Source organism: Bos grunniens, chromosome 10, assembly GCF_055505025.1.
Source record: "Bos grunniens cultivar Pamir isolate PY7600 chromosome 10, Bosgru_T2T1.0, whole genome shotgun sequence".
NCBI classification, from domain to species: domain Eukaryota; kingdom Metazoa; phylum Chordata; class Mammalia; order Artiodactyla; family Bovidae; genus Bos; species Bos grunniens.
This window is the reverse complement of record NC_141174.1, coordinates 66,998,111-67,024,760: the sequence shown is the minus strand read 5'-3', so window position 1 is coordinate 67,024,760 and position 26,650 is coordinate 66,998,111. Positions and strand designations below refer to the sequence as shown.

The 26,650-nt window shown below is 47.5% G+C and overlaps 3 protein-coding genes across 14 annotated transcripts in view; 1 reads left to right on the top strand and 2 right to left on the bottom strand.

Moving 5' to 3' along the window:
• Positions 1–7,289, bottom strand: part of DNAJC17 (DnaJ heat shock protein family (Hsp40) member C17) — a 30,382-nt gene extending 23,093 nt beyond the window's left edge. For both annotated transcript variants that reach the window (XR_015134941.1, XM_086321886.1), the window contains exon 1: positions 7,055–7,289. Coding sequence is in view for 1 of the 2 variants with exons in the window: in XM_086321886.1 (XP_086178012.1) it covers positions 7,055–7,132 (78 nt within the window). In the remaining variant the exon portion in view is untranslated. The remainder of the gene's footprint in view (positions 1–7,054) is intronic.
• Positions 7,290–7,357: 68 nt separating this feature from the next.
• ZFYVE19 (zinc finger FYVE-type containing 19) lies at positions 7,358–14,409 on the top strand. Of its 2 annotated transcripts, XM_086321884.1 has the most exons (12): positions 7,358–7,491; positions 8,892–9,013; positions 9,182–9,235; positions 9,621–9,739; positions 9,836–9,981; positions 10,329–10,437; positions 12,538–12,747; positions 13,183–13,262; positions 13,576–13,674; positions 13,776–13,903; positions 13,986–14,100; positions 14,188–14,409. In XM_086321884.1, the coding sequence occupies exons 1-11, from the start codon at positions 7,438–7,440 to the stop codon at positions 14,062–14,064; spliced, it is 1,200 nt and encodes a 399-aa protein (XP_086178010.1). In that variant the 5' UTR covers positions 7,358–7,437; the 3' UTR covers positions 14,065–14,100; positions 14,188–14,409. The 2 variants fall into 2 exon arrangements, with proteins under 2 accessions (XP_086178010.1, XP_086178008.1); XM_086321882.1 differs by having other exon boundaries at positions 13,986–14,409.
• An 814-nt stretch (positions 14,410–15,223) lies between these two features.
• PPP1R14D (protein phosphatase 1 regulatory inhibitor subunit 14D) overlaps positions 15,224–26,650 on the bottom strand; it is a 22,641-nt gene continuing 11,214 nt past the window's right edge. For 4 of the 10 annotated variants that reach the window (XM_086321899.1, XM_086321894.1, XM_086321897.1 and 1 more), the window contains 4 exons: positions 25,543–25,801; positions 15,931–16,014; positions 15,745–15,777; positions 15,224–15,539 (listed from right to left, as the gene is read on the bottom strand). In XM_086321899.1, the coding sequence (XP_086178025.1) occupies positions 15,474–15,539; positions 15,745–15,777; positions 15,931–16,014; positions 25,543–25,794 (435 nt within the window). In that variant the 5' untranslated portion in view covers positions 25,795–25,801 and the 3' untranslated portion in view covers positions 15,224–15,473. Of the gene's footprint in view, positions 15,540–15,744; positions 15,778–15,930; positions 16,015–16,034; positions 16,061–25,542; positions 25,802–25,958; positions 26,052–26,169; positions 26,293–26,650 lie in introns of those variants that run through there. The other 6 variants (XM_086321898.1, XM_086321900.1, XR_015134942.1 and 3 more) reach the window with 4 other exon arrangements.

Here is a 26,650-nt window from a genome sequence, read left to right as displayed (position 1 = left end):
ACAGTACAAAATGTTCAGATGTTACTGAGGGCAGAGTCAGGCTTTTCCTATGCTTCCTCAGGTGGTGATGATCTTAAATTCTACTTTTAAAAAAAGTATATTTGACTGAGCTGGGTCTTAGTTGTGGCATGCAGGATCTAGTTCCCTGACCAGGGATGAAGCAAGGGCCCCCTGCATTAGGAGCAGAGAGTCATAGCCTCTGGACCAACATGGAAGTCCCTCAAATTCTACTCTTTTATAGAAATCTCTCTTCCCTACTAGACTGCGCCAGGTACCAGCATATCTTTGGAAGTGCTTATAAATCTGCTGTTTCTTTTTTGGTATGGCCTGGAAAAACAGACACACCGGTTATGATTGTACTTCAAATGAGAGCACACAGGTATAGGGAATTATGGGGGTTCTTAGAAATAAAGGGAATGCGCTTTAGGGGACAGGGAATTTTGCTTATCCCTAGGGCCCAGAACAGTGCACTGGGCAGTGCCTGGCACTCAGTAGGCACACAATAAATACCTTTTGAATGAAAGGGGCAAACATCCATTTGTTCTCAACCAAACACAATTAGGAAAATTCAACTATGTCAATTGCTTCTGGCCTATTGAAGAGCAGAAGGAAGTGGGTGCTGTTCCAAGCCTTGGAGATCCTCCCACACTATTTCATAATTTCTCCTTCTACCTGCTAACACTTCCTCTTAAGGAGAAATCACTACAACAGACTATAAAAGAACCATAGTGGGAACTAAATGTTATCCCCCTGCATCACAGAGGGGAAGAATGAGTTATGCATTAGCCCAGCCCTTCCTGGAGGCTCCATAACTGGATTGGCCACTTGCAGCAACCTAAGCCCAGAGCAGGGAAAGGAGCTTGGAGCTGGGTCTCCCGCCGTCTCCACTGGGCTTGGTGCCAGGCACACAGGAGGGCCTCTGACAATCCACCTGCCTCCAGTTTCACCTCTTGAAAGGAATGAATTCCCAACTTAGACAAAAAAGCCAGGCGCTAAGGGGCCCAATAAATGTAAAATAGCCATCATTAACTTAAAAGAAAGGTGCCCTACAAAGAAGAGATCATTATTTTTTAGAAGGCTGTTATCCTTCCATATAATAAAACTTGGAGCCAAGTAAGTATTAATAGTACAAGTAAGTCCACAGGGTAGACTCAGATACAGAGGACACACAGGGAGGCCACTCCATGTGACAACAGATACTGAATGAACAAATCATGCTGGCGAATCAGCAAGAAGTCATTACAGGCCCAGTGCCAGAAGGAGGAAGAGTTAGTAATCTCAGCCTGGGCAGTATTTTCTTGCCAAGCCTGGGGGAGGCAGACATCTCATCAACCCTGCACTAGTCACAACCCCAAAGGTTATGTGACCGCCTGATGTCATAAGCAGGAAGTAAACCACAGAGCTCTAGGCACTTACCTGGAAGTCCCCTCTGCCTAAAAGATTGGTCACTTTCATTTCTTACAGCCTATGGTCTACACTGCAACAGCACTACAGAGAAATTTCTAAATTTCTGTGGAAACGGGACTGCTCCTAAGGCTCTGAGCAAAGAGGGTGCCAGCCACTGCCCAGACCAGTGCTCTCAGCTCAGCATTTCCAAATGTAGGCCTGCCAGTAGTACTGTGAGATGATTCTGGGGGCACCTGGACCTCACGCCAACATCTCTCGGTCTGCTAACCATGGTCCATGGTCCAGACTCAGGACAGTGACCTGTGCAGCCTGAACCAACCAAGACCATGCACAGGGCCTGGGCTGCTTCTGTCCATATGTTGCCCCTATGTGCCTTAAAGGATCCAGGTCCCCAGCCCATCCCTGAGGTCACTCCTCTGGTCCTCCCTCCCCTCAGGCTCTCCCTTTGGTGCTCCCAGTATCCGTTCCTGGGCCTCAACCCCGGCCCTGCCCTCCTTCTCAGCCCACATCCCCAAACCAGACTGGTCTACATCTGGAGGCCAGTCTCCTTTTCCACCTCCACCTCCTCAGATGCCCTCTTCTCTCAGGCCTGCCTCTCCCTCCCACCCTTACCCTAAGCAGGCTTACATCATGCCCAGACTCTCAAATTCTCACCTGCCTTCTTCTCTCAGGTTGGAGATTCCCACCCCTCAGATCTGACAGATACCCTGGGTCTGGCGGCTCCTCACCTCACCCCCATGGCCTGCTATCACTCTCAACCCCTAACGTCCTCGGTCCCTACCCCCAAAGTCATTCTCTCTGCCTGGGCACAGAATTCTTTCTCTCTTGGCCCTGGTACTTCCTACATCTCATTCTTTTTTCCCCTTAATGCACTGGTTTCCTTCATAAACAAAATTATATTAGTAAAAAGAAGAGAGTTGACTTAAAGAAAAACAATAATAACCAAATAAAAGTATTCAGAAGCAGCAAAAATAGGGAAAGCAGTTATGCAAATAGAGAATATTTTGAATTCTACCTTCACTAAGATGAAAACTCCACTATGGTAGTTTTAACACAAATTTTAATACACGTCCTCAAGTTGTCCAGGTTGGCTTAATATCCTTCAAGTTAACCCAGGTCGGGCAGCTTTACTCAGAGTCAAATCTCTATCTGTGTCAAGGATGGGAGCGAGAGGCTTTCTGGAGCCATCTCTTGTTGCCCTAATTGCTCCTAAGTTGTGGGTCATGGAAAACAGCTCTGAAAGAGGCATATAAAATGCAGGTTTGGGCAGGTGCTCTGCATTTACTAGCCACCTTATGCTGGCCAAATCAATTAAACTCTGCAGGTCTCAGTCTTCTCATCTATAAATTGGAGCTAATAGTCCTTGCATATCTCACAGGCTTATTTTGAAGATCACATCAAATGAGATAATTTATGTGAAAGCACTTTAGTGTCATATAAATGTGAGGTATTATCTTGAACACTAATGAATAGCTTACAAACACAAATGAATCATTCCTTCTGACTTAACAGGTAGCCAAGTAACTTCAAAACTTCAGAGCTTCAGCCAGACAGCCAAACCCAGGAATGAGTTAATTATCAGAGAAATATCAAGAAGACTTGGAGGTTGGGCTCCTGGTCCCACCCAGTGCCGGTCAGGCCCTCAGTGAATGAATGAATGACAAGTGAAACCAGGCTCAGTGCCCAACCTTAGCGCCTCAGGGCCTGGTCTGGAGGCAAGAGGCTGGAGGCAAGGCAGCCATTTGGAGGCAGTGGACTGAGTCCCACACACCTCAAATCCAGAAATGGCCCCCAGACCCCCACAGAATCAAGTATAGCCACCCCAGGGCCTAGAGGCCCAGAGATACCACATTTTTCAGATTCATCTCCCGCCACATCCTCAACAAATCCTAGGCAATGCCCCAATCCTTGTCATGCCAAGCACTTTAACCTCATACCATTCCTTCAAGTCCTTCTCTGTCTTACTTTTCTTATATCGGTAAGAAACAATGGATGTCAGTGATCACATTCTAGGGTATAACTGAAACAAGTGATTTAAATACAAGTATTAGCTAGCAAACAGGTAAAATCGCCTTTTCCTTAAAGCAATAATAAAATATAACCTGAAAAGGTCAATAGTAAGTTTCCATGGTAGTTTTCCTGGTAAATACATTTAAAAGTTGAGTCTTCAAAGGGTTGATCAAAACGCATTTTCAAGCACCTAGCTTTACCAAGTAATACCTGGCAAGATATAGTGAGTTACGTACCCTGCAAAGGGCTTCAAATGAAAAGCAAGGCTGCTATAAACAGGACAGAAATTCACATGTCAGCTTCCACGGATTTGTGCAGGGCAGTGGTAGGAACACTAAATTAGGGCTCCAATATGGCCCAACATTCACTCACTGGGTGATCTCAGCAAGTTCCATAACCTCCCTGAGCCTCCATCCTCCTGTCTATAAAATGAAGACAGTAAATGACCATGATGATCTTTAACCCTGCTGCAAAATATTCCTTTCTCCCCTCAAGGTCTTGCATAAAAATACCTCCTCAGGGGAAGTCTTCATTGATCCTACCAATCACATGAATCATGCCTTCCTCTTTATTCTGACAGCATTTTCCATATAGGCTTTTAAAAATTTTTTGTTTATTTTTGGCTGCTCTGGGTCTTCAGTGCTGCACAGGCTTTGCTCTAGTTGCGGCGTGCAGGCTTCTCATTGCGGTGGCCTCTCTTGTTGCAGAACATGGGCTCTAGGGCAGGCAGGCTTCAGTAGCTTTGATTCCTGGGCTCTAGAGCACAGGCTCAGTAGTTGTGGTGCATGGGCTTGGTTGCTCCACGGCACGTGGGATCTTCCCGGACTACGGATCACAACCCTGTCTCCTGCATTCGCAGGCAGATTCTTTACCACGGAGCCATCAGGGAAGCCTTCCTTACATGCTTTTATTCAACCTCTTTCACTCTACCTCAGAATTCATTGTTTACTATATTGTGTGAGCTGTCAGAAAACAGAAGCGGTATCTTCTTCAGCTCTGAAGTCCCACCATGCCCAAACATTTGTGAACTCTGCTGATCCTCAATCTTGTTCTACCTCCCTGATGCCTCACCTCCCTTCTACTCTGACCACTGCCTTGGCTGAGAATCACTGGTGTAGTGTGAAGTGAATGAGGGACTCTAACAAATGAGAAGGGGTGAGGCGTGAAGGGCAACCTTAGACATGAGCTGTGGGAGACTGCACTGGACGTTAGAGCTTACAGTGTAGGAAGGTGAAGCTACAATGATAACAGCATGAATGAACTTGCAGCGAGTCTGTGCTAAGTGCCTTCTACGTGCTTTGCCTGGACTAAGCCAGACAACAAGGCAGGTGAGGAGGGACTGCCATCATTCCCATTTTGCAGATGGGGAAGCCAAGGCACACAGAAGTTAAATGTTTGTTCAAGGTCATGAACTAAGTAAGTAATGGAACCAATATGCATACAGTCTGACTCCAAAGTTCTCTTTCTTAACTGCCTGCGGTGATTAGCACAAAGATGATTATAAAGGCACATTTACAATCCCAATACACCTCAATGCTGTATTATGATTTCCATCCATTCTCAATACAGGGATGTAACAAGCAACAATTCTTGGCCTCACTTGTTAAGATTAGTTATAAATGCTGTCATTTTCTACACAAGTTACACTCTGTAGGAAACCGCCATCTGATTAGAAAGCATCACCTTCTAGAATTATCAACTTTTGACTTCTGCATTTCTAAACAATGAACTACAAAAGCAAGAGACAGAGAGCCTGGAAACAGACATGATGAGGTAACCCTCCAGGGACTGCTCTCTTCACTTGTAGACATTTAATAAAAGTTTGTGGAATCAAATGGTGTTTGGGGGAAAAAGTTTCTACCCTCTTCTAAAACACAGATGGAAGGACTTTCCTGGCAGTCCAGTGGTTAAGACTCTGCGCTTCCACTGCAGGGCACAGAGATTTGATGCCTAGTCAGGAAACTAAGATCCCACATGCCACGGAGAACTAAGCCTACATGCCGTAACGACTGAACCCATGTGCCCGCACCCTGCATGCTGCAACTAGAGTCCGTGCACCACAGTAAAAGATCCCACACAATGCAATGAAGATCCTATGTGCTGCAACTAAGATTCAGTACAGCCAATGCAGTCTTCTCACCTACCCCTTACTTCACCTGAGTGAAAACTGAATACCAACCTCATTGCCCTGCTTAGACCCCAGCCTCTTGACTAGACAACAGCCTCACCTGATCCCCCGGTGGCAGCTCCTCTACCCATCGCGTACTGTGTCCTTTCTGCAAATTGACTTTGAATATTTTCTTTAAAATCCGATTATGTCACTTTTCTGATTAATATATACATCAGTGGCTCATAACTGCCTTCCTCAGGAGTTCTCAACGTCAAGGTTCCAACACATTGGCTAGATCCAGTGTGAAATGTCCACTAATAATGAAGTACTAATTAAACAATTTATAAATATAGAATACTTAAAATAGTGTCCAGCACATGATATTATATAGGTGGTGCTGTGCTGTGCTGAGTCGTTTCTGACTCTTTTCGACATTATGGACTGTAGTCCACTAGGCTCCTCTGTCCGTGAGATTCTCCAGGCAAGAATATTGAAGTGGGTTACCATTTCCTCCTCCAGGGGATATTCCCAACCAAAATATCCAACCCGCATCTCCTGCATCTTCTGCATTAGCAGCTGAATTCTTTACCCCTGAGCCACCTGGGACCAGTTCTGTACTGACTGACTGTATCACTCCTCAAGGGCCCTGTGGTCTCCCTGCTTTTCTGTCCCAGAGTTTCCTCTTTCCACAAGCTCACTCAGACAATAAGCAGAGCAGCCTGGAAGTACAGGGGCATCTGTAGGCACTAATTTTCATTTGATAACTTATCTGCCTCCACTTCCTACACTGCTACAGCCACCACCATAATCCTGGGGGAAGTAACAGAGATCTTAGTTACAGCTTGATCAGTGTACCACTCCCTGGCACATTTATCAACCTGGAGTTTCCTGTGAAACTTCAATTCCAGGTCATCTGCCTACCCTTCTGATCCTCCTGCTTCTGGCCACTAGCACATGTTGAGAGGGCAACACCTGAGCATCTGCTACTAGAAAAGAGTCAATGGGCTGGGGTGTAAAAGAAAACAGAGATGGCAAAGTCATAGGTCACACTGCCACTGAAGGTATGAAAAAGGAATGGAGGAACCTTGAGACCTGGCCTTTCTTCCGCCCTAGGCTCTTAACATAGTTAAATCAGCCAGCAAGAGAGACAGAATGAAGCACCTTTAGCCGCAGTCTAGACAGAAGGGGCATCAGAGGCTGACACTGCGCAGGCGCAAGAAGTAGGGTAGGGTTGCCTCCCAGGCTCAGCCGGCGGCCTCCGCTACACAAGGGCCACCGAAGAGCACAGTACAGTGCCCCGCGGAGTAACCTCTCGCTCGTGCCACCTCTTCTTCCTGAGGCCCTCAGACCCCTGAGGTCTGAGGAAGGTCTGGGAATCCCCCTTCTGAAGCCATTGGGCCGCCTCTCGTTCCCCACTCAGGGCCCGGCGGAACCTGGAAAGATGTTGGTGCCAGCCTCAGGTGAGGCGCCAAGGCTGGGAGGGCCGCCAGGTCGCTCAGGATCGACTTTCCTCACCCCCGTTCTCACCTCTTTGTCCTCCGCCTTCTCCTCAATACCTAATAGCGCGTACAGGTCCATTTGTAGGAGCTCCTTGGTCACCGCCATGGTTCCAACTCTGATTGGATTAGTACTACAACTCCCAAAAGTCTACGCGTGTGGGGCTTCCCGCGGACTGTCGGCTCCAAGCCCGCTGAATGGTGAACGAACTACGACTCCCGGCAGCCCTCGCGCCCGCCGCTGCTGCTCTCCGGCTGGGGTGACTGTCGTGAATCTCCTGTCGGAGGCCTTGGCTGGCCCGCGCAAGTGGGCGTGGTAGGTAGGGGCGGGGCTGGGTGAAGGTGCCTGGGGCCCGTACCTGACCCGCAAGAGGTCTGCTCTGCGGATCCTGCTGCGCTGCACCGGGAAACAGGATGGAGAGTAGGTGCTACGGATGCGCTGTCAAGTTCACCATCTTCAAGAAGGAGGCGAGTCTCTCTTCACGGGCTAGAGGGAGGACGCGAAGTGGAGGGAAATACACGGGACTTGCAGTCCTAGGCTTGGTTTTATGGCACCTCTCCAGACGTGTGGTTTTGATGAAGCCACAGAGCCTCAGTTAACATTTCTATAAAACGGGGCTAACACTCCCTTGCTTTCGGGGTTATGGTGCTGGATGTGAGTTCCCTGTAAACTGTAAATCGGGCTCCTGTCATTTTCGGAAAGCTAAGCTTTTCTGTCTGCCAAGTGTAGGATCTGGCTGTTTCCCTCCACCCTGCTCCTCCGCAGCCCGGTCTTAGTTAATACTCTGTGACCACTCTCCACTACACCATGCCCGTTACTCTTTCTGCTCTGAAGCCCTCACCATCAAGCAGCCTGCCCTTTCTCCTGTCTCCAGGGCAACATAGCAAAGTCTCACTTATCCTCAGCACAAACCTGCCAAGTTCCCATGGTAAACAGCAGGCTTCCTCTGCCTCAGTGTGACCAGGAGATAGGAACCGGATAGGCGGGATGAATAGCTGGTAGGGAAGCAGATCATGGAGCCCTCAGAAACCTGGGTTTTGTAGTCAAAGTGGTCAGAATTCAAATTGGGGCTCTGCTATCATTCACAGAGGTGACCTTGGTTTGGGCAAGTCTAGTAACCTCTCTGATCCTGTTTAAAATAAGAATGATAATGGTTGTCGTCAGGATTAAGTATGATAGTGTGTATAAATTGAGGATTAAATCAAGTGATGAACGTTAAGTACTGAATTTAGTGCCTGGCTCAGACAGTAAGGAATCTGCCTGCAGTGTGGGAGATGTGGATTCAATCCCTGGGTTGAGAAGATCCCGTGGAGAAGGGAGAGGCTACCTACTCCAGCGTTCTTGCCTGGATAATTCCATGGACAAAGGAGCCTGGCAGGCTACAGTCCATGGGGTCGCAAAGTGTCCAACATGACTGAGCAACTTTCACTTTTCACTCACACAGTAAATGCTTAATAAATGGAGGCTATTGTTGCCATCCCATCCTGAGTCAAACCTCCTTCCATCTCTGCTAGAACAGAGAAGGCATGGGCCCTGCATTCTCTTTCTCCTCTGTTGAAGAGTCAGTGACCTGAAGCATGGGACTTTGCCTATTTGTCGTTTACACTCTTGTGTAAGGGAAGACCGAGTAGAAAGCATGTGAATTTTGCATGAAGCTTTATGAGATTTGAATAGAAAATTGGAGACAGGAATCGCTTTGCCCTCCACCCCGCATCTCTCCCCAGGCCTTAGGGGCCCCATTCCCCATCCTCCTCCCAGCATCTGGTCACAGCTTCAGTGTCTGCTCTGTGTGTGTGTTCAAAGAGTCCCCGTGAGGAGCCTTCAGGGGTGGGTGAGAGGTAGACTCCTTGCTTCATGTTTCTTGTAGTATGGCTGTAAGAACTGTGGCCGGGCCTTCTGTTCCGGCTGCCTTAGCTTCAGTGCAGCAGTTCCCCGAGCTGGAAACACTCAACAGAAGGTCTGCAAGCAGTGCCATGAGGTTCTGACCAGGTGAGAAGCCAACACGGGTGACGGTTCAGCCGAGCATGGCAGCTGGCAGCTGGCCAGGCCTCTCAGCCTTGTGCTCTGGGTCTAGAGGTCGACTCGGGATTGTTTGGGGTGGAGGGCACCGATAGGCAGATGGTGGGTGACTTCTGACACCAGATTTCTTCTCTGTAGAGGATCTTCTCCTGCCAGTGCCTCCAAGTGGTCACCACCTCAGAACTACAAGAAGTAAGTGCTGAAGGGACAGAGACAAATGGGGAGGGGAAAGGACACAGGAGCCATAGGATAGGAGTCTCTTCCCAGCCTGTAGCTTAAGTGAGCCCAGGATCAGGAGGATAGCTGACTCTCCAGCTCCTGAGTGCCCTCCTGGGCTCAGAGAGCAGCTCATCAGTCCGTTCCCCAGAAAAGGTTCTTGGTAGACCTCACCCTCTCAGCTGAACCCTCCTGCCAGTTGGCTGGGTTGGGGTGCAGGGTGACATGAGCGATGGCCCCAGAAGATGGTCCATTGGAGGCCTCCCTAGCTGCCTAGAAATGATTTGAATGGGAAACAGAGAGGGTGCCTTCACCCCTCCCTTCTGCATTCATCAAGAGCCTCTATCTCATATCCTACCAGGCGTGTGGCAGCATTGGAAGCCAAGCAGAAGCCCAGCACTCCCCGGAGCCATGGACTGACCCAGCAAGATCAAGTCATTGCTGAGCGCCTAGCACGGCTCCGCCGGGAGAACAAGCCCAGTGAGCAGGCCCAGACAGGGTGGAAAAGACACCATCCGGGGCTCCTGGGAGTAGGATCCCTCTGGATATTACAAGGCATCTCTATGCCAATTGCAGAGTCAGTGCCCTCGCAGGCGGAGATAGAAGCCAGGCTAGCTGCACTGAAGGATGCACCCCAGGGTCCTGTCCCTTCCACCAAGGAGATGGAGGCGCGGCTTGCTGTGCTGCAAGGCAGAGTTCCATCTTCTCAGGCCCCCCAGCTGGTGAGTGCTGTGACTTTGGAGGGATGGAGGTCCTGGGACAGGGACCCAGCAGAAGCCCAGATACATGTATGCTTAGATACTTTGCAGGAGTACCTCCTGCTCCTGAGGCCTGCTGCCAGGCCAAGGAACCAGGGACAAGCAGCAGGATTGGGTGGGGCAGCAAAGAGTGGCCCCTAGGTTCTGTTGGGGACTGCCAGACCTACCTGATTACATGGGCTCTTGGTTAGTCCCCTTTCCCTGAGTTTTGGGAATGCCTCAGCACCCAGCCCTGACCGGAACTGCTCTGAGCCTTATGATGTGGCTTCCCCACTACCCTGCTCCCCACTGAGGTTCCCTTCTCTGAGCAGGCACATCAACCACCGGACCCCAGGACCCAGGTGCAGCAGGCACAGGATCTGCTGACACAGCTAACAGCGGAGGTGGCTATTGATGAGAGTTGGGAACAAGAAGGCCCAGGTATATTCTCCACCTGGCTCCCCCAGGGACCCAGCCCCTACTCTTTCCCCAGGTGGGAGAGGCTCCAATGCTGACACTCTGGGAGGTGAATATAAATTAGAGAATATCAACATTATAAGGATTGCCATTTATTGAATGTTTACTCCAGTGGGAGCCAGTGTAAGCCTAGTGGATTAGTGTGTAGGCATTAGGCTCAGACAGTGATTCTCTGTTCTACCACTTAGTAGCTGTGTGACCCTCAGCATGTTGCTTGACTGAAGTCTCACTTTCCTCATCTGTAAAATGGAAGGATGTGTGGTAAGACCTACCTCATGGAAAAGTCATGAGGAGTAAATGGGCTAATCCAGGAGTACTTAGGACCCTGCCTGGCTCATAGTAAGTGAATGTTCTCTGTGATGATGATGATGATAAGGAGGAAGAGGCTATTTACTTAAAATTAAATTTAAGATTGAGTTCCTCAATGGTACCACATTTCAAATGCTCAGTAGTCACAAGTGACTCATGGCTATGATCTTGGACAGCACAAATACAGACCATGACGTGACATGGAATGTTCCCATCATCATAAAAAATTCTTTTGGACAGAGCTCTTCAAAAGCTTCACATCAGTGGTTCTCAACTATGGTGATGATTTTCCCTGCAGGGCCCAATTGGCAACGTCTGGAGACATTTTGGGTGTTGCAACTCAGAGGGTACCACTAGCATCTAGTGAGCAGAGGCTAAGGAAGCTGCTGAACATCATACAATACACAGGGCAGCCCCCACCACAAAGAATTACAGGCGTACCTCAGAGACATTATGGGTTCAGTTCAAGTTCACTGTAATAAAGTGAGGCACGTGAAGTTTTTGGTTTCCTGGCGCATAAAAAAATTGTGTACAGTATACTATAGTCTATTAAGTGCACAATAGCATTATGTTTAAAAAAAAATGTACCTACCTAATTTTAAAATATTTTATTGCTAAAAATTGTTAACCACCATCTGACAACATAGAGTTGCCACAAACTTTCAACTTCTAAGAAAAAAAAGAAAAAGCAATTATCTGTGAAGTGCAATAAAACAAGGTATGCCTATGTCCTGTCCAATATGTCAGTAGAACCAAGATTAAGAAACCTTGCTTTAACATGGAACTCTGCTCAATGTTATGTGGCAGCCTGGATGGGAGGGGAGTTTTGGGGTAGAATGGATACATGTATATGTATGGCTGCATCCCTTTGCTGTTTACCTGAAACTATCACAAATGCATGCATACCCCAATACAAAATAAAAAGTTTAAAAACCTTAAGAAAAAAAAAAAGAAACCCTGCTTTAGGGGAATTCCCTGGTAGTCCAGTGGTTAGGACTCTGTACTTCCACTGATGGGGGCAGAGGTGTGATCCCTAACTGGAGAACTAAGATCTGCATGCCATGTTGTGCAGCCAAAAAAAAAAAAGAAACCCTGCTTTAGAGATACAATCTCACTGAATATCCTCAGTAATCCTATGATTAATATTATTATCCATATTTTATAAACGAGGAAATTGAGGCCTGGTGAGCTTAAGGAACTTGACCAAGGTCACATAGCTATTAAGTAGTGAAGCTAGGACTTCAGCCCAAAGCTGTCTAACTTCAAATGTCTTATTCTAAAACTCTGAGCTGAAGAGGACCATGTCAGAGTCACACCCACTCAACTAAAATTCTTCCCCACTAGTGACATTCAAGACCTCAGCTTCCCTCATGTCGTCTCTGTGCTGCTCCCTAGAAATGCTGATTCCAGCCTGTAAGGCAGAGGGCCTGGCTGGACCCTGGCCTCCCCATCTTCTGCTCCTTTCGGGCAGTGATTCTCATACCATGGGGCACCCACCCTAAGGGCAACATGTTAAAGTATCAGGTGGGTGGGGATGAATTTAATTGAAAAAAAAAGTCTAAGATTACTGGTTTCTTATATTTGGGAAAATGAATAAAAATAGCTAATTTTATTTGCAATATAAGCCACAGGAACTATTGTGGAACAAAAAGCTGGTAATTCATGGAGGGTTTTTTAAAGTTAGGAAATGGGCTCAGTGGTTTCTGATGAGAGATCCCGAAATGTCTCCCTCCCTGAATGCATCACTCTTTCTAGCCGCCTCTATCCAGAACGACCTCAACTGGGGGGGCCCAGGGGCCCAGAGCACCAGTTCCAGGGGGCAAGCCACCTGGTCCCTGGAGGAGGAAAAGAGCAGGTTGCTGGCTGAGGCAGCAGTCGAGCTTCGGGAGGAGAACACCCGGCAGGAGCGCATCCTGGCCCTCGCCAAGCGCCTGGCTGTGCTGCAGGGACGGGACCCTGACAGAGGTAAAGGCTGGTAAAACAGCCACTCACTCGTGTCCCCTGGGCAGGCCCCCCGACCCCCACCCCCAGGCCAAGCTCTGCACAGTGGCTGTACTCTCTGCCAGGCCGAGTCTACTGAGCACTGCCTAGAACCATGAGACAAGTGCTAGGGCAAAACGGTGGATGAAGAACAAGGGGCAGCCATCAGGGGGCAGGGGCCCCGGGTCCCTTCAGGTGCAGAACCTTCTGTTCATGCTGTCCAGCCCAGCAGAGGGGGCAGAGTGGAGATCAGAGCAGAGGGGGGTCAGAGCCACTCTGATCAGAGTGGCTGCAGAGGCGGCTTAACTCTGGAACAAGTGCCGCTGGAAACCACACCACTCCCGGGGACAGCAGTACAGCCACTCCGGTGAGCTCTCCACCTCACTCCTCTTCCCCTGCTCCCTGCCCTCCATCTTCAAGTGACCCTCCAGGACTACTACCTTCCTGACAGCGATGATGAAGAGGAGGAAGAGAAGGCCATCCAGAGAGTCCTGCGGCAGGTTGGCCCTGCCTTACCCACCTGACCACCCCTTGTCTGGTCCCTGCTGTGCTGCCCCACCACACCCCTGGCCCCATTCACTCTGTGCCCACCCTGGGGTTTGCTGGCCTGTCACTCTGCAGCTCCTGTTCTAGCTGGAGTTCCTCTACTCCCGTGACCCACACCTGCCCCTGGTCCCTTGAGATGGGACATCAGCAGCCACAGACAATAGATCAAGGAAGATGGGTTGAGAGCTTAGGCCACAGAGTGCAGAAATACTGTGCATTGGCGGGGTGCCTGGAGCTAGGAGCTGTACCTCTTCACTCTGTCCACAGCTCACCGAAGAAGCTGCCCTGGATGAGGCAAGTGGCTTTAACATCCCTGTGGAGCCAACTCCCCAACCCCAAGACCAGTCCTGCGGGGCAGAGCCTAAGGTGAGAAGAACCACAGACACAGACCCCCAGGCTGCCATCATAGCCTCCCTCCCACCTCCGTCAGGTACCTGATGTCCCCCATTCCTCTCTGGTCCTTAAAGGCCCAGGCCATGGCCACCAGGCCTGAGGAAGAGGAAGAGGAGCTCCCTTGGTGCTGCATCTGCAATGAGGATGCCACCCTTCGCTGTGCTGGCTGCGACGGAGACCTCTACTGCAACCGCTGCTTCCGGTGGGTGAAGGTGGAATGTTCTTTGGGGCTGGGAGAGTTCCAGGGCTACCTGTGATCTCTGACCTATTTCTATGCTCCGCAGGGAAGGCCATGATGCCTTTGAGCTTAAAGAGCACCAGACATCTGCCTACCAGCCCCTGCATAAAGGCCAAGGGCACTGAGGGAGCCCTGGTCCTCCCGGGAACGTCATCCTACAGGCAAGCACACAGGCTGGGGCGCCCTCCAGGGCATCTGATGGGAGGACATGACAGGCTGGACTGCTTATGAATGTGCCCTTTCTTAAGCCTCCGTTCCTGGAAGGAGGAAGGATTCTCCATTGGAGACAATGACTGGAGGAGCCAGAGGGAAGGCAGAGGTCAGGAGCCTTCCAGCGCTAGAGTCTGGATTGGAAGTGAGAGACAGGGCAAGACCAGTCTGAATCTAAGGAGGAGCCTTGAAACTTGCTCAAGAGCCCAGGGCCCTCCGCTGGTACTTGGAGGATTTAATAAAGTGTGTGATTCATTGGACCAGCATCTTTTATCTATAGAACCCTATGGATCCTGAGCCTGGGCCCTCGGAGAGGTACAGGAGCAGAGTCCTGTGAAGTGAGGAAGAAGGAAAAAGTTTCTCTAGGCAGGAACAGCCCCACCCCTCCTGGTGGCCTCACATGCAGTAGGCATGCCCCCAGGCCCCACCATCTTGGATTATACAACCTTTCTAGTACTCAGACACTGCCTACACAAACAGTGAATGCATACCCTGCTTCTGGCCTTACTCCCAAAGGATGCCACCTCCAGGGCTCTTGTCCCCACCTGCCTGCCTTTCAGACCCACTGTCAGTTTCCACCAGCTCCCTCCTTACCTGACCACTGGGCTCTCAGCCTATACCCTTTACACCCCTCTGCTTAGTCCCTGTTTTTTCTCTTTTAGCCTCTGGCTTGGAGCTGGCTCAAGAAAGAGTCCTCAGCCTGAGGCCTCCTGGATCAGTTAGTGGGGGAGGAAGGTTTAGCTTCTGATGCCCCCGGACCCAACTAGGTTTTTCCAGTTAACTCTCCTATTGGTCTTTGCCACTTAGGCTCCTGTTGGTGGTGGCAGGATGCTGTGTGTCTTAGCCAGGTGCCTTCTGCTTGGCCTCTGGGACCTTGCATGATGGTGATTTCTCTGACACAGAACTGTGACCTGTATCTTTGAATTCTCAAGGCATGTGTGGGTGGGTGGCTGGACATTTGGACGGGTGAGGTATATGGGAGCCTAGTGACTTGGATGCTGGCCTTCTGGTATAAGACTTCACCCTCTCCCTCCCCCATCTGTCAGCACAGATATGCACCACACTCCATGAAGCTGGGGTTCCTGAAGGTTTTATCCACTTGGCTGATAGGAAGGCAGTGGGCAACAGCCATGACTGGTTCCCAGACAGTGCAGCTGACAGGAACCAGCTGTGGCTGCACACAGACAGTGGCGTTCAAATGTCCCTCCTCATTCTCCATGTTCCTCGTCTGGGTCCCAAGGAGTGGTTTCCCACCCAGCTGAAGATCCAGGGGTTCAGGGCAGACTGGGCAGTGCTGAGGCTGATGAAGCTAGTCTCACAAGGCTTATTTCTGAGGTCGACTGAGTCTCCGAAGTTTCTTTAGTTGACTGAGCAGCTCAGAGATAAAAGGCTGAGAAACAGAGGAGCAGAAGCAGGGATGAGATCAGGTTATGGGGTCACACCTACCCCACCACAGTGCTCCCCCTAGTCTCCACCTGATTCCATGGCCTCCAAGTCAGGAAAGGGGAGAAGGACCCAGGGCCAAACCTTCCTCTTCACTAGCTGCTGGCCCACTGGGCCCCCTCTTAGCCCAGACCACCCAGAGCATCCCTTACCTCTGTGGGGCGGGGGCAGTTTTGGAGAAGAGCCTGGTGGAAGAAAGCAGAGTGGGTCCCTGAGCCACAGCACTTTTTCACGAGTCCCCAGTCTCCCAGGAATTTCCCCCTCTGAACTGGTTCTCCCCACACTGGATGGGGAAGCAGAACCTGGGTTCTTGGGTTCCCCTTGGTCCCCAATTCTACCTCCAACTGAGTCTTCTGCTCCTCTGTGGATAGTTCCATGAGAGCCTCCAGGTCGATCTCAGGCTCTGAAGAAGTTGGTTGATCCTGTTTGGGAACCACATGGGGCTCAGAGGAGCCCAGCCAGCTGGTGCTGGAGTGAAAGGCAGTGGGTTCACCCATCTCCCACTCTATTTTCCATGTTCAGTTCCTCTCCTTACTCGAACCACCCATTCATCCGTCCATTCAACAGTTACCAAACACCTACTATGTTCTACCTGAAAGTCTAGGGTTCTTTAAAAAGAGTATCTTTAATTTCAAGAGTTATAAACATTGTTAGTAGGGATATAAAATGGTACAGCTGCTTTGGAAAACAATTTGGCAGCTCCTTAATATGTTAAATATAGAGTTATCATTTGGCCCAGCAATTCCACTCCTAGGTCTATTTCCAAGACAAGTGAAAATATATATTCATGTAAAAATCACATATGAGTGCAGTTCAAAGCATTATTCTTATTCAAATGACCATCCACTGGTGAATGGATAAATAAATATTATGTAGCCATACAGTATTTTTCAGCAATAAGAAGAAATAAAGGACTGATTCATGCTACAACTAGGATTAACTTTGAAAACATGTTAGTGAAAGAAGCCAGTTACAAAGGCTTCATGTTATATGATTCGATTTGTATGAAACATCCAGAGTAGGATGTTTGTGTATAGAGACACAAAGTAGACTGGTGGTTGCCTAAGGCTGGGACTGGTGGTGATAAGGAATGGGGTGTGACTACCAACTGGTACAGGGCTTCTTTTATGGATAGTGAAATGTTCCAAACTTAGACCATACTGGTGGTTGTACAACCTATGAAGATAGTTAAAACTATTTGGATTTTATACCTTAAGTGGGAATTGTATGGTATATGAATCATAGCTCAATAAAGCTAACTTTAAAAGTTATTATAGTCATTGCAAAAATTTAAGCAATACATAGTTTATAAAAGTAAAAATGAAAGAAGGTAAAGAGAGTAAGAAACCAAACCACTGACTGGGAGAACATATTTGTAAAAGATATATCTGATAAAGGATGTTATCTAAAATATACAAAGAACTCTCAAAACCAACAATAAGAAAGTAATAATCCAATTTAAAAACAGGGGGAAATTTTGTATATCTGCCTCACCAAAGAAGATACAAAGATAGCAAATAGCATATGATGCTAACATAATATGTCATTGCTGCTGCTGCTAAGTCACTTCAGTCGTGTCTGACTCTGTGTGACCCCATAGACGGCAGCCCACCAGGCTCCTCCATCCCCGGGATTCTCCAGGCAAGAACACTGGAGTGGGTTGCCATTTCATTAGGGAATTGCAAATTGAAATAACAATGAGATACCATTACATACCTATTAAAATGGCAAACAAAAACAAACTAAAATACCAAATGCTGATGAGGCTGTGGAGAGATAGGAATACCTGTTCACTGCTGGTGGGAATGCAAAAATGGCATAGCCACTTTGGAAGACAGTTTGGTACTTTCTTACAACACAAAACATACTCCTATCATACAAAACAGCACTTGTGTTCCTTGATATTTATCCAAATGAGTTGAAAATATATCTGCATGGAAACCTGCACATGAATGTTTATAGCAGTTTTATTCATAATTGCCAAAACTTGGATGCAACCAAGATGTCCTTCAGTAGGTAAATGAATGAATGAATGGTGGTGCACCCAGACAATGGCATATTACTCAGTGCTAAAACAAAATGAACTATAAAACCATAAAAAGACATGGAGGAAGCCTAAATGCATATTATTAAGCAAAAGAAACCAACCTGAGAAGTCTACACACTGTACAATTCCAACCATATGACATTCTGGAAAATTACAGAGACAATAAAAAGACCAGTGGTTGCCAGGGGTTACAGTGGAGGAGTGGTGAATGGGTGGAACACAGAGGATTCTTAGGGCAGCCAAACTACTCTACGTGATGATACCAGGAGGGTAGACACACGTCATTATACATTTGTGAAAACTCTTAGAAGGTATAGCACCAAGAGTGAATCCCAATATAAACCCTGAATTTTGGGTAGTTATGATGTAGCAATATAAATTCATGAGCACTAGTGCTCTAGTAGGGGGGTGTTGATAGTGGGAAAGCTGTGCATGTGTGGGGACAGGGAGAATATGGAAATTCCCAGCACCTTCTGCTTAATTTTGCTGTGAACCTAAAACAAGAAAGTCATTAAAATAAAAAATAGAGTCATTAAAAGAGAAAAGCTGCACAGCAAAAGAAACCATCAACAAAATGAAAAGGCAACCTACTGAATAGGATAAAATATTTGCAAATCATAAGGGGTTAGTATCTAAAATATATAAAGAACTGAGACAATTCAATAGCAAAAAAATCTAATTTTTAAAAATGGGCAGAGTATGTGAATAGACGTTTTTTTCAAAGAAGACATATAGATGGCCAACAGGCAAATGAAAAGATGTTCAAAATCACTCATCATTAGGGAAATGAAAATCAAAACCACAGTGAGATATAACCTCATAACTGTTAGAACGCTGCTGTGTTGCTTCAGTCGTGTCCGACTCTGTGCAACCACATAGACGACAGCCCACCAGGCTCCCCCGTCCCTGGGATTCTCCAGGCAAGAACACTGGAGTGGGTTGCCATTTCCTTCTCCAATGCATGAAAGTGAAAAGTGAAAGTGAAGTCGCTCAGTCGTGTCCAACTCTAGCAACCCCATGGTCTGCAGCCTACCAGGCCCCTACGTCCATGGGATTTTCTAGGCAAAAGTACTGGAGTGGAGTGCCATTGCCTTCTCCTGTTAGAATAGCTATTATCAAAAGGACAATAACAAGTGTTTCTATAAGTTAGTAAAGACATATTTTTCATTTTACATCTTTGTGTACCATTTTATTATTTTTTAAAAAATTTACCATGTGCATGTATTTTTAAAATAAAGATAGCAAAAAAATAAATAACAAGTGTTGGTGAGGATGTGAGAAAAGGGAACCTCTGTGCCCTGTTGGTAGAAATGTAAATTGGTGCAGGTACTATGGAAAATGGTATGGAGGTCCCTCAAAAACTGAAAAATAGAACTACCATATAACCCAGTAATTCCATTTCTGGATATTAATCCAAAGAAAATGAAAACAATAATTCAAAAACATATATGAACCCCCATGTTCACTGCAGTGTTGATTTGCAGTAGCCAAGATATGGAAACCACCTAGGCGTCCATCAATGGGTGAATAGATAAAGAAACTGTGGTGTATACATATGCGCTGGAAAACTATTCAGCCATAAAAAAGAAAGAAATCCTGCCATGTGCAACAACATGAATTACATTGACAGTATTACATTGAGTGAAATAAATCAAAGAAAAACAAACACTGTATGATCTCACTTATATGTGGCATTAAAAAAAAGAGAACTCATCAATAAAAGAACAGATTGGTGGTTGCTGAGGTGGGGGTGGGGAAAGGCGAAATGAGTAAAACAAATCAAAAGGTACAAACTTCCAGTAATAAATAAGTCATGGGGCTCTAATGCACAACATGGTGACTAGCATTAATAATGTTGTACCGCCTATTTGAAAGTTGCTAAAAGAATAAATCTTAAAAGTCCTCCTTGGGACTTCCCTAGTGGTCTGGTGGTTAAGAATCTTCCACTGCAGGGAGCATGGGTTTGAAAAAAGAAAAAAAAAAAGTCCTCCTGTCAAGAAAAAAAATTTTGGTGGCTCAGTGGTAAAGAATCTGCTCGCCAGGGACTCTCCTGGTGGTTCAGTGGTTAAGAATCTGCCTTCCTACCTTCAGAATCAGAGGACACAGGTTCAGGTTTGATCTCTGATAAGGGGACTATGATCCCACGTGTCGCAGGTACCACAACTAGAGAGAAGCCCATGAGCCGCAACTAAAACCCAACACAGTCAAAAAAAAAAAAAAAGAGAATCCAACTGCCAATGCAGGAGGCAAGGGTTCCATTCCTGGTCCGGAAAGATCCCACATGAGTCAGAGCAACTAAGCCTGCGAACCACAACTATTGCACCACAACTCTAGGGCCTGGGACCCACAACTATTGAGCCCGCACACTGCAACTACTGAGGCCCAGATGCCCTAGAGCTTGTGCTCTGCAATGAGAAGCCACCACAATGAGAAGCCCTCGCACCACAGCTAGAGAGAGGCTCGCCCGGCAGTGAAGACCCAGCACAGTCATAAATAAATTATTTTTAGAAAAAGAAAAAATTTGTTGAAACTATGTATGAAGACAGCGGTTAACTAGGCTTATTATGGTAATCATTTTGCAATATACACAAATATAAAGTCATTACATTGTACACCTGAAACGAATATTGATTACACCTTAATAAAAATATTTTTTTTTAATTTAAGATGTAAACTCAAGGTTTTGTAGTGCTTCATCAGGGACTTTCTTAAGTGAAAGTTGCCTGATGGGGAAGATCATGACTTCTAGAATAGGTTGGTGCAATTTTCTTGATTCATGCCAAGGTCCACCACTGATTTGCATCATCAGTGCGTATATCAATACTGTTGAAAAGGCAAACAACTTATTGCATTATTTATGAAAATAATTGTAGACCCTCTGAAAAGGTCTTGGGAACCCCTGGTGTCACCAGAACACACTGCGAGAACTGCTGCCTTCTCCATTTTTCTGTGGGGTTGTTGAGGGTTTTTTTTTAACTGATTAAAGAAGCTTATTTGTTTGTTTTGATTCAGATTATCCCTAGCATTCCATATATCATGGATATATTGTTTGGGGGAGGCATTGGAGAAATAGGTGTATTATATAATTGGAAATAATGTTTTTTTCCAGGTTGAGTTTTGCTTCATTTTTAAAAAATTTTTTTCTATGCTTAGTAGGTTCTTCCCATACTGATTTGGGTAAATATTTGATAGTCACCTTACATTTTCCTAGATATTTGATAATTTTACCTTTTCTATTTGAGTATTTAATTATCTGGAATCTATTCATTCAACAAGTGTGTCCAGTGGCTACTATTAACCTGGCACTCTGACCTTGGGAATTTCGGTGAGCAAAACAAAGATCCTGCCCTCAAAGAACCTATCTTAGGGGCAGTTGAGGAGACATAGTAAAAACAGATGCATTAATTAATTTGGTTGTATAAATTGTTTAAAAGTAAGTGCTATTGGGGGGAACTTTTTGGGTGGTGGAAATGTTCCATATCTTGACGAGCTAATGCTTACCCCCTACTCTAAAAATAGGCACATTTTATTGTCTGCCGATTATGCTTCAATAAAGTTGATTTAGAAAAGAAAGAAGGGAAAAAATGCCTCAATTACCCTCTCATTCCTTCCACTGCCCATGGTTAATCATTGTTACTAGTTTTGGTCCTTCTATACCCTTTTAAAAGCAAATTAGTGCTAGGATTCTAAGTTCTTTCACCCTAAGCTCTAGACTTTCTCCTTTGTTTCCTCGGTTTCTAGCTCATCTGATTTAGCATTCATTTATTAAATGCATCCTTATTGAGAGCATGTTGTGCACCAAGCATTGTGATGAGTCCTGGGGCCATAACAGCAAGACAGGCAGATATGGTCTTGCTCTCGAAAAGCTTATATTCTCCTGAGGGATACTGACAAGCAAAATGGTAGTTATAATACAGGGTGATAAGCACTCTGAGGAGAAGGCAGTGGCACCCCACTCCAGTACTCCTGCCTGGAAAATCCCATGGATGGAGGAGCCTGGTGGGCTGAAGTCCATGGGGTCTCGAAGAGTCGGACACGACTTCTCGACTTCACTTTCACTTTTCACTTTCATGCATTGGAGAAGGAAATGGCAACCCACTCCAGTGTTCTTACCTGGAGAATCCCAGGGACAGGGGAACCTGGTGGGCTGCCGTCTACGGGGTTGCACAGAGTCGGACACGACTGAAGTGACTTAGCTTAGCTAAGCACTCTGATGAGATATTATAGGAGCACATGAAAGGGGAACCTAGCCAAGACCGGGGTTTAGGAAGGGTTCCAGGAAGAAGTGATCTCTAATCTGAGACCTGAAGGCTGAGTAGGAGTTAACAAGATGTTTATACTTCTGATGATGGGGTAACAGGGACCAGATTTATTCTCTCAACATAAGTAACTAGTCAGAAAATAATTAGAAAACTAGACAAAAATATATGAACAGTGTTCTCAGACTTTAGACAACAGGTAACTAACTCAGCACTACCTGGGAAGGAAGAGAAATGAAAGAGATAAACTCTACAATTGTCCTGGGTTTCATCCTGAAGGCAGTTTCCAGACCACAGAGCAGAGAGGCAGATCCCAAGCAGAGCGCAGTGGTCATACTAAATTGATATGACAGAGATCAGAGTTTGGGGTTGAGGTGGCTGTAAATGGACAAGTTCCAGAGAGGAGGGAGTTATGAAGAAAGAGACCTCCAAAAGTCTGCAGAAGGGTTCTCCTGAGCTTTTGCTGAACACAAGGTACACATTCAGAGGGTAAAACTTCACGAGGCCAGATACTATGAGACACGGCAGGCACAGAAATGAACAGTTCCCTGACCTCACAGAAGACTGATAGACAAATCAAGGTCCACTCAGCCAGAGTGGAGGGTCATCCCTGATCACCCAGGAACTCAAGAGAGACCTCGGGAGGCACAGGCAGTACATTTTTATAGTTGTAAGTTGAATAGATTGTTTTTTAAAATGTCAACACATCAAAAGGGCTGTGTCATGGAAACGACAGGAATGTTTCAAAACTCTGGGGTGGTCAACAGTGTCCCCTGCTGATATGTACACTATTTAGCCCCCCAGGTAGTGATCCTCGACTTTGCCAAGAGGTCTCAATAGAGTGGTGGGAACAGAAGTCAGGTTGCAGTGGTTTGTAGATTACAGTGGTTTGAATAGTGATAGGAAGGGAAGGGGGAAAGTTAGCAAAGGCTCTGAGTACAAATCCATTAAAGGGCCTTGTAAAGGAGACAGGAAGTAGGGGATGGTAACCAAACCGGAGCATAGTGTTAAACAGGAGAAGCTCACGAGTGTTTAAGTCCCTGCTTAAAAGCTGAATCTACACAATCATTTCTGGACAACAGGAGCTCCGGGGCCCCAAGTCAGTTTGCCTTGTTGAATCCAGACTTGGCTCTTCTCAAGACCCTAAAACAGGCTGCACACCCAGTGAGAAGAGGTGGGGCCCTTCAGCAAAGGAAGGTTGGGTCCCATTAAACTAAACTAAAAGCAGTAATGCAACCTACTCCTGGAACCAATCCAGCAGTGCTATCCAGGGTGGGCATGTGGCCAGGGGTAGGCGGGCAGCTAGTAGAGAGGGACTCTATGAAGGTAGAACTGAAGCTGGGTAAGCTGAAGACTGAGTTGCCTCAATCCCTGCCCAAGGTGACCAGCCTCTACCTAGTGCTTCCCACCCACTTGCCTGCTTCCTGCTGAAAAGAGCAGAGATTAGGACAGGAACTCCCACCTGGCACCTTTGGACAATTGCCATGGCAACCACAGGTCAGATATTTTATTCCAGTCATTTCCTGGGAGCAGTCTTCCCACATGTCCTGTTTTCTAACCTTATGAGCTCATAATTCTACAGCTTTTCCCCTGCCTTGATCTTGCAAAACAAGATTCTTTGGCTATTGTCTCTCTCTACTGCCTGGAAGGATTTGCCCTGAGGTGTCTGAAATATGAGACTTTTTATCCACAAGTCTAACAATCTGAAATTGAAACAGACCCAGAGAGGCAGGGTGCTGGCAGGAATGAAGGGCAGGGCAATGTCCAGTAAAGTCAGAGTAGACACGGGCCAAGAAAGCTTGCCTCTCCTGCTCCCAGCTCCAAGCCATCTCCCTCTCCTCCACAAGTGCTGCCAGGGACACTGTCAACACCTGGACCAAACTGATACGTGACACAGTGAGCCTGACAAGACAGCCTGGGCCACGGGTATCACTCTTCCCCACCCCCACTGCAGGACCACTGACACAGCTCTTACCTGGGAGAGTCACAAACCCTTGCTGTCCCCCAAGAAGAAGACAGGACCTGAGTCAGGAAGGAGAGAAACAAGGACCATGGCATGTGGACAAGGAGGACTCTGGCATGGTGCAGAGGTTCTTGCTAGCCACACACTAGGATCGGCAGTGGAGCTTATGAAAAAGACCGGCGCCTGGGCCCCACTCCAGTAGACTGAAATTTAGTTGAAGTGCAACAGGGGCATTGAATTATTTCTGAAGAACTTGGGGGAACCACTAAGCTACGTGAATAAACATTCGGACGCTACAGGCAGAGCCCCAGCTCAGCTCCTGGTCCCAGGGCTCTCTAGTGGTGTGACCCTGGGCTACTTATTCAACATTTCTAAGCCTCCATTTCCTCCACTGCTGCTGCTAACCCGCTTCAGTCGTGTCTGACTCTGTGCAACCCCATAGACGGCAGCCCACCAGGCTCCACCATCCCTGGGATTCTCCAGGCAAGAACACTGGAGTGGGTTGCCATTTCCTTTTCCAGGGCATGAAAGTGAAAAGTGAAAGTGAAGTAGCTCAGTCGTGTCCAACTCCCAGCGACCCCATGGACTACAGCCTACCAGGCTCCTCCATCCATGGGATTTTCCAGGCAAGAGTACTGGAGTGGGCTGCCATTGCCTTGTCCTCATTTCCTCCACAGTAAAACAGTATCTGGGCTTCCCAGGTGGCTCAGTGGTAAAAAGTATGCCTGCCAAGCAGGTGATTTGGGTTGGATCCCTGGTTGGGAAGATGCGCTGGAGGAGGAAATGGCAACCCTCCCCAGTATTCTTGCCTGGGAAATCCCATGGACAGAGGAGCCTGGCAGGCTTCAAAAGAGTCAGAAAGGACTTTGTGACTAAACAACAACAAAACAGAATCTACCTAATGGACTTGTGGGGAGGGCTGAATGAAATAACGTAAGGCAGGTTCTGGACACTGTGCCTAGCGTATGGTTAAGTGCTCAAAATGTTATTCTTGTTGGAGCAACCTTTGTTACTACACTAGGATCTCGATTTGGAGGTATCTAGGTAAATAAAATGCTGCTCTCCCAGGATGTGGTTGAGGGGAATCAGTCGGAGCCAGGGCCAAGGCTAGGTCAGGCGCTCATATCAGCGGTCACTATTGGTCACTCTGACATTCTACTCCAGCACTATCCATTCTGAGATGAAGGAAAGGTTTTGTATCTGTCCTGGCAACTTGGTAGCCACTAGTCACCTGGAGGTATTGGGCACTTGAAATGTAGCTAGTGTGACTGAGGACTGAAGTTTTAATTGTATTTAATTTTCATCAGTTTAAAGTTAAATAGCTGCACATGGCTGATAGCTACAGGAGTGAACAGCGTTGCACTAGACAGGTATGTGTGTTGAGGATGAAAGTAAATACAGACCTAAAATACAAATATTCCTCTGCCATCTCATCTGAGCCTCAAAAAGTTCTACAAAAGGGGTACAACAGGCATTGATAGCCCCATTTTATAGATAGAAAACTGAGTCTCAGAGATGTTAAAAGACCTGCTCCAGATTATAGAGTGGGATGCAGAGCCCAGACCAATGGGAGGCCAGTTTCAGGACTGCGAACCCATGCCTTGCCTGTGGGAAAAGCTTCCTCTCCATAGAACACTTCTATTGTGCCCTCCAGTCCCCAGGCCCGGCAGGTCCTACCCACCTGGAAGAGCTCCTGAACCTGGGTGTCCACCCACTGCTCCATCTCCACCCAGCGCTGCAGCTGCCCCCGGTCATACTTCACCGTCAGCCGGCTGGGTTTCCGGGACCGGGGTCGGAAGGGGTCGGACTGGGACTTGGACTCGGAGTCTGTGGATGATGTCCTCCTCCTCCCAGAAGCCCAGTGGACCTTCTTACTTGGATTCTCCTTGTCCGGGTTGGGAGATGTGCAGGAAGCAGGGCTTGAAGACAGCATGGAAGGACTGGTTTGGGCAAAGAGTTGGGAAAAATTGCCAGTCAGAGCAGGAAAGCCAGGGAATGAGGAGCGAGAGCAGAGGGAGAGGCCAGCAGGGAAGAAAGAAAGGCGGGTGGAGGCAGGGCCAAGGCTTCTGGGGGGGCGGGGGTCAAAGATCAACTGGCCTTTGTCTGGTGCTGGGAATGCCAGGCTCCTGGCTCCAGGCTGCCAGTAAGTGGCACTCCCGCGCTGTGCCCCAGCCTTCCTTTCTGCAGCTGCTGCAAAACAGGGATATAAACTGCACAGGAACAAAGGTCAAGAGGGTGCCATGCCTCAGAGGTGGAAGAGGCCCTTGGGTCCTGAGGGGTGCGGGGCTCTAACCTGAGTCACACTCACCAGAGAGACCTTAGCACCGCGTTTTCCTGGGACTAGATCCACTGGCCTTCAGAAGCTACGCTCACAGGGATCCTGCAGGAGTGGGGTCCCTGGCTGGCAAGGGCTCCTGCTCAGAGCGTGGTGCTGCTGAGAGCAGAGTTGCATCAGGGATAATTAGAGGGGTGGTGATCTCTGGCCCTCGTGGGGGCAGCATCCTCTTGTGTCTGAGTGTTAGCTGCCTTTAAGACTGTGAGGGAACAGGTACTCCCCTGGCCCTGTGTGTTTGCAGAGTTGAACTTGTCTCCCAAGCCCATTCCCCAGAGGCAACTGCTTAGAAAGCCATGTTTATCACCACATGACCCTCCCCTGACTGAGGTTCCACTGAGGAACCCTGTAGACCTAACATTTACCCCGGTGTCAAGGACTATTACTTCAAGACAGACTTGCATGCTAAAGGAAGGGTGTTTTTGTCTCTTCAGTCTTTTGTAATAAAAATTTCCAA

What these genes read in the sequence shown, in the direction of transcription:
- ZFYVE19 (XM_086321884.1), top strand. Translation starts at nt 7,438, where the DNA reads ATGGAGAGTAGGTGCTACGGATGCGCTGTCAAGTTCACCATCTTCAAG. An exon ending in CCGCCGGGAGAACAAGCCCA is followed by an intron (nt 9,740 to 9,835) that starts GTGAGCAGGCCC and finishes TGCCAATTGCAG; the next exon opens with AGTCAGTGCCCTCGCAGGCG. An exon ending in CCTGCGGGGCAGAGCCTAAG is followed by an intron (nt 13,675 to 13,775) that starts GTGAGAAGAACC and finishes TGGTCCTTAAAG; the next exon opens with GCCCAGGCCATGGCCACCAG.